Source organism: Pterocles gutturalis, unplaced genomic scaffold (assembly GCF_000699245.1).
Source record: "Pterocles gutturalis isolate BGI_N339 unplaced genomic scaffold, ASM69924v1 scaffold10466, whole genome shotgun sequence".
Classification (NCBI taxonomy): Eukaryota; Metazoa; Chordata; class Aves; order Pterocliformes; family Pteroclidae; genus Pterocles; species Pterocles gutturalis.
Window position 1 is genome coordinate 1 of NW_010103064.1, and position 7,026 is coordinate 7,026.

Consider the following 7,026-nt stretch of genomic DNA (forward strand, 5'->3'; position numbering starts at 1 on the left):
GCTGGAGTGGGGTTATTCTCCTGATGTCATCCCAGCCACTAATTGGTTAAATATATTAACTATTAAACGCATTAAAATTCAATTTCTTCTCTTTGGCAGAGCGCTAAAGCGATGCTAGTCTCTCTACCAGTATCGTAAAGTCTGGTAACAAAGCTGACACCATAATAGCCCTATTAAGTTCTCTGAATCAAAGTTTACACAGTAATATTTAATAAAATAATGTTTTCCTGTCCCCTCTGAGCAGGTCAGGCTGCAGACCCAGCCGAAGCCGCAGCCCGGTCAGCCCCCGCTCTATTCCGGGACCTTTGACTGCTTCAGAAAGACTCTGCTGGGAGAGGTACTGTGTTAGCGTGGCATCCGCAGCGCCGGCCAAACGCGTCAGTTGTTCCTGTACGTCGGAGGAATGGAACGTGTGGGAATGTCCCTTGGAGGCTACACAATTCTTGGGTTATCAGTTGAATTGATTTAACTAACATTTTTGATCAGGTTACAAAACTTGGGGAATATTTACCATCCACGTGCTCCAGGTGCACGTCTCTTTGTTTTGTTAAATGCTTTTGGTTGAAAACAGCGTGGTGTCTGAAGTTAAGACTGGAGTGAATATTGGCGGTTGTTTGCTGGCTTTGTTGTTGTCGTTGGTGGAACCTTGACATCTTTGGTATTTGGGGTTGTCTCTGGATGTCCTAAAACAGGCAATGGCTTTTGTAGATACAAGCAGTACTTTTACTTTCTTCTATAATGTATTATGCCATCTATGAGAAGGCAGAGGAACATTAGTTTGAATGATTAGATTTTTTCCTTTTTTTTTTTGTTTTTTTGAGAACAGAGAGTCAACTATAGTAGTTTTGCAGGCATTTCCGGAGGTGGACAGCGGTTTTCACTCCTGAATCAGCCATGTAACGTGATCAAACTATAGCCTATGTTTTCAGAAAGCCATGCAGCCTTGGTTTAAAGACTTCAAGTGAAATAGAATCCACTTTGCTGCTTCATAATTTTTCCCAGCAGCTATTTGCCATTTGGAAACAATGGCTGTAAAGCCCAACTGTTTGTTTACTAGGCTGAAGTCTGATTTCTGAGCACTAGATCTTTTTAGCTAACTCTCTGTAAAATGAGAGCTCTGTCTCATATCTGAAATCTACTTTCATGATGTTATTAACAGGTTGTTATATAACCAAAGTAAATCTTGCTTCCCTAGTCTCTCCCACAAAGCGCTGGAATGCTTTGCTAGCTCTGAATCCCTGGCGGTTTGTAACACCCCTGCTGAAGCACGGACGTCAGAGCTCAGCCATAATAATAGCCTTGTGATGTGAAGTTCAAAAGTAACGCTGCCTCTCTACTCCTACTCAATACTCGTCAGTTTCTATAAGGAAACCTATTAAACCTCTCTGCCCAGGCCTTTTGTTTCCCACTGCTCATGGGAGGATTGAGCAGGAGTGTCTCGTCTTTGTCACCCAGATACGATTTAATTACAGAGTCAGTGGTGCCTGTAAGCTTACAGACTGGGGTACACTGGTTTATTTGGAGGGGGGAAGGAAGAGGTGGACAGACCAGCAAATATTTCATTTGTACATCTAGCCTTCATCTAGAAAGATAACTCTCTTTTTTATTAGAAAAAGTTCAGTTCAAAAGGAAGATAAATGAAATAAATGCTGCTGCTTGGGTCTGCTTTAGAGTTTTTCCATGTGTGTAGTCTGATGAAGGGAAACATCAGGAATGTGAAGTTGTATGGTGAAAAACTTTGACTTAGAGAAGGAAAAAAAAATAATTTGCTCTTGAACTCATTCTAAATTGTGTGGGGACTGAAGTAGTTCAGGTTGGTCTCTCTGTCTATTCCATTATCTGAAGAGTGATTTCAATTCAGTGTTCTCAGGCTCAGTGTCAGGATTTTACCCCACTGCATTTGATGACTTATTAATGAAGCACATATGTGTTTTTGTATGTGTTTGAGAGAGATTATTTTTGACATAATCTGTTAAGACTATTATTCAGGTGGCTTTTAACTTAATCTCCTCATACTTGAGATGTAAGTAGAGGATGAACAGCATTGGAAAAGAAGGGTACAAGTGGTGCCAGTGTTTTCTAGGAAGGATATCTTTCCTCTGCAACAGGCAGCGAGCCTCAGCTAAACACGTATAATTGCAAATGAACAATAGATCCCATTATTCCTCTGATTAATATGACTGTCTGCCTGATACTGTCCTGTATTGTAGCCTTTCACTTCTCAGTAGGTCGAAATGTGCGCAACGTCTATGCAAAACCAAGTAATTCTTGTGATGACATTTCTTGCAGGGAGTCCGAGGCTTGTATAAAGGAATGGCAGCTCCTATTATTGGAGTGACACCCATGTTTGCTGTGTGCTTCTTTGGATTTGGCTTGGGAAAAAGACTCCAACAGAAGAAACCTGATGATATTTTGACGTGAGTTTCCGAGTTAATCAGACGGTTGGGAGAGGCACCCTAAGGCTCTTGCAGCCTGCTGTATTGTCGCATGTTGAGTTGTGGTGTAAATTTGTCACTTTTCGTAGGTTATAAATATAGTTCTAAAAAATAAAACACTCGCGTGTTTTAATGCTTCTGGAAGCGTGGGACTGATAGCACAGGCTAAAAACAGACAGTGTGTGGGCAGGTGCTATGCAATTCCCTTTCTACGCAAGAGAGAGCCATTAAGGAATAATTCTTTTCTAGATGCGTACAGTGCGAGTTATATAAGGATTGCCTGCCAACAGTCTCGCTACTAACGGAAACTATGGGAGAAATAAATTCATGGACAAGCAGTCTTGACAACATTCACAGTCCTGATTCTCTTTTGCCTGTTAGTTGTGACTCTTGCTGTGTCCTTACATTAGGATATAATAATAGCTACAGAAAAATTTTATTATTAATTTCTGAAAAGCTGTGCTTATGAGCAGCCCTACTCTCAGGCCTCCCAGCCTTCTGGGAAAGAGATGGGAAGCTAAGAAAACTTGGCATAGCTTTCTCCAAGCTAACTTATGCATGGAGCAAGCCCCCCACCCATCAAGTGCTCACTTAACTTCTTTGCTGGATGGTGATTTATAGCTCCAGGGGAACAGAACCGTAGCTTAGCAACATTTTATTCTGTTATTCGTGCAATACTTAGGAGCTCTGTCAGAAAGCAGGAGTCCATTGTGTTGAGCAAAGCATGGTGGGGTGGGGAGGTGTGATTTCTGTTGGAGCCTTGCCTGCGCAGGGGCCTCCCGGGTGGTGTGAGTGCTGGCTCCGCAGCGCTGGCCGCTGCCGTGGCACCGAGCGAGCTCCCTCTGCTCGGGCTGCTCCGAGGGAGGCAGTGCCGAGGTACTGGGGTGCTGCTGGCTTACCTGGACCTCGTGTGGACCAGGCTGAAGGGTCAGGCCAGGGGAACAGTAAGGAGCGGACAATACAAGGAAGCAAATGGGCTGGGGGCTTATTTCCAGCAGCCTCCGCACCTCAGTGCCTCGTGTTTCATACACACCATGCCAAAGGGAAGTCTTAAGGAGCAAACTGGAGAAGGGCAGTGTGGTCTTTTGAGTCTGTCTGTAGAACTCCTCTCAAGCAGAGCAGTGGGAGAGAAAGAACAAATGGAGGAGCTGTCACCGTGCCCAGCTGTGCTGTGGGTGCAGGCTCAACACAGTGAGATTCAGTGTGCTTGGGACGTGAGGCCTGAAAACGATGTTCAGACTCTCAGCACCATGGTTATGGGTCTAGAGGCAGGCAGGATGGCAGTGGTTCCCCATGCTGATTTTGAAGGGAAGCTTTGGAAGGAAGGAGATAGAAAGAAACCTGAGGAGCCTGTTCTGTCTTTTCTGTGGCTGAATAATCCCAAGGTGAGGCAGAAAACTCAAAGCTTAGATTGAGCAGGAGGTGCATGTGGAGTGGTGAGGGAGGTCTGAATGGTCTGGAAGATTAAATGGGAATTTAAGGGTAAAGAAAGGTGTAAGAATTGGAAAACCTGAATAGAATGTCATCTCTTGGACAGGTGGAGAAAAGCAGGAAGTGTGGAATTTAGATAAATTGAGATGTTAGGTTATCTTAACTAGGGAAGGTTGCAGGAGGATGGGCATAAAGAGAAGTTTGTGATGGAGAAACTCGGTGTGCTTAATGATTTCTGTCATAGAGACTTTGCCACGTGAAAACAGACGCAGAATGTGTGGGATGATGGCGGGTTGGTAGGACAGACTCAGCGGTGGCAGAGGCTGAAGGAGTGAGGGACTGAGAGGTTACAGACAGCAGGGTCCTGGCTGCACAGGCAGGAATACATGTCTGGGGTCCCTGAAGAGAGTGTGGGAAACTGGAGGAGGAAGAGACTTGTGAATAAAAATCAGTGGGCAATGCTGTAGCAAAAAATGCAAGTACAAGGAATGTTAGCAAAGGCGGTGGATGTAAAGAGCTGAGTTATGGTTGCTGTGGGAACCAGTGCTTTGAATCCTGGAGACCTTGCGTGTTTAGCTCTAATTATGCATTGATGAGGCACTTCTGCACTGATCAAAAGCAGTGGATGCACTCCGGCGTAGTCTGGTGGTGCGGGGGTCTCTCTGCCCTTCGTTTCCGATGTACTGTGTTGTATTAGGGTCTCTTCTGTTTCCTTGGGGCAGATATCCTCAGCTGTTTGCTGCTGGCATGTTGTCGGGAGTGTTCACCACCGTAATCATGGCTCCAGGAGAGAGAATCAAGTGCCTTTTACAGGTGAGGCATTGGATAGTGGTGATGGGAATTTAATTTTAGAGGATCTTGTCTTTCCATACCAGGAACTTCTTTGGTTAGTGTGTTTACTCTGTTCTGGTTTTTGACAGGACTGAGACAACTGTCATTTAATGCAACTGTGTCACGAAGAAACATTGTACAAACTGACCATGACAGTACGAGTGCACACAGCATTCATTACTCTGTTCGTTTTACAGAGCACAAGGCTTATACTGTGTGGTGTTGTATGAGGCATCGATGGATGCCTCAGTCCACCTCAAAGTATGGAAAAGTCCATTTTTTTCAGAATTAAACTTTTCATTAAAAAAAAATGCAAAACTGCTAGATCATAAGATTCTTTCTAGAGTAAAGATTTTCTGTTACCTTGACAGGTTCCCAACAGATAACTGAAGAATGCATTTCAAAATACATGAAATGGTTTTCTCAAGTTTGGGGGACTGTTAGCTCTACACCTCCTCCACGGTTTTTAAAGTATTGTTGGAAAATGTAAACCTGAACAAACGAAAATACTGTCTTTAGTGAAGCTTTGCTTATTTCAGACCATGCTGAACTCTGTTAGTATGGTGATGGGTGGTCACCTGTTAGTTCTAGCAGACATGATATTATCCTGAAAGCTTTTTTACATATACAAGTTTTTAAAATTTCACTAAACTATTTGAAGGCTACTTTTTGTCCGTGCGAGCGTGGAGTTACCTAACTGACTTCAGTTATTTCAAACTTACACTGCGGAAAAATAAGGGAGAATCTAGCGACTGCATGGGACAGTGAACATCCTCAGCTTTGTGAATGTGAGAGAGCTGTCTGAGGAGGTGACACAGAGTTTTCGTATGCAGGAGTGCCTGTGGAACGAGTATGTGCTCCTTCCTCTCTGGAAACATGCACGTGGCTTTCTAGCTATTAGCTGAATGATCGTTCACCAGCCAGAAACCTTCACTACTCAGAAACTGTCACTTTAATCCTTCAGATCCAGGCAGCTACCGGTGAAACCAAATACAGTGGCTCTTTGGACTGTGCAAAACAGCTCTACCGTGAGGCTGGGATTCGTGGCGTGTACAAGGGGACAGTGCTCACCCTCATGAGAGGTAACTGATGGAGATGTTCTGATGCTTCTTCTGCGTGGGGTACTTTAAGATAAGAAGCCTGCCATAGTAGCGTAGATCTCGCTGTCCCTTTAGCCCATTGGAGATGCTGTGTCACCCTTTTTTTTTTTTTTTGCAGTCTGCAGAGCTGCTCCAGTGCCTCAGAGGGACTGAGAAATAAACATGAGATTCTCAGTGAGTGAGGAGGAGATTAGATGACAAGGATCAGAGGGATATAGGAAGTAATTAAGATCTGAGAAGCCAAGAGGAATGAGAGACTTCAGGAGAACAGCAGAGAGAACAAAGAGAAAAAAAAATGCAAAGTGGGCTTTTTTCTTTATTTCTTTTTTATTTTTTTTTTTCCTTCCTCAGGAGAAGGATTGTGACTGTCTGTGACTGTTGCTGTATAACGCTGACTGCTTTAAAAGATGCGATCACAGCAGTTATGCTTTCTACCTGCTTGAGTGTGGGTTATTTTGGACTGGGTTGTTGTCATAACCCCTCTCACAACAACAACACAGTAATTGTGCCAGACACTGAATCTTTTATGTGTTTTGGTACTTTCACCTTTGAAAAGCAGTAGATTGTTCCCTGTACTGGACCAATGTTTTCCCAAGGACAAGCTGAAATTTCTATATTTTGATATCTCAGTTTAGGAATTTGTTCTGTCCTCTGCTTCTCACAGAAGTGTAGCAGGAAGCAGCGTAACGCTGGCAGTGTCCCTAGCCAGAGGCTGCTTCTCCAGTTTAGACATAAGCTAAGAATGGGCTGCGAGAGTACCTTAAAAAACTCCAAATGAAACCCATCAACAAAAAAAAAAAAAAAAAAAAAACAAAATAGAATCATTAGTGCAAAACTCTTGATGTTCCTGAACTGCTCTGATCTGCTGTGCAGTAATTAAGAAAGCTTAGAGCTGTCTCATCATTAGCTTAACGGTCAGCAGGCAGGTTACAGTCTGATTTGAAAGGCTCCGAGAAAAGGTGATTTCCCAGTTCTTGCCTTTAGCACCTGCTCTCCCAGGGAAAGTTCAGGCTCCTCTGTCTAGAGCAACAGAAGATTTTGTTTGTGGAGGAGGTTCAGGAAAGGAATCTGGATGTGCTTAGTGGTGTTGCTGAGCTGGCAGGGAGCTGCTGTGCCTCTAGGCTTCGCTTTGTTTCCCACTACTCACAGTCTTTGTTGTTTACCCACTAGACGTCCCTGCCAGTGGAATGTACTTCATGACATACGAATGGCTGAAGAACACGCTGACC

The 7,026-nt window shown here is 43.9% G+C and overlaps 1 protein-coding gene across 1 annotated transcript in view; it reads left to right on the forward strand.

Moving 5' to 3' along the window:
- Positions 1–232: 232 nt before the first annotated feature.
- The window catches only part of SLC25A20 (solute carrier family 25 (carnitine/acylcarnitine translocase), member 20), a gene marked incomplete at its 5' end in the record, with an annotated part of 10,076 nt that continues 3,282 nt past the window's right edge, over positions 233–7,026 (forward strand). The window contains 5 exons of the mRNA XM_010086542.1: positions 233–337; positions 2,290–2,417; positions 4,589–4,679; positions 5,662–5,779; positions 6,968–7,024. Of these exons, the coding sequence (XP_010084844.1) occupies positions 233–337; positions 2,290–2,417; positions 4,589–4,679; positions 5,662–5,779; positions 6,968–7,024 (499 nt within the window). The remainder of the gene's footprint in view (positions 338–2,289; positions 2,418–4,588; positions 4,680–5,661; positions 5,780–6,967; positions 7,025–7,026) is intronic.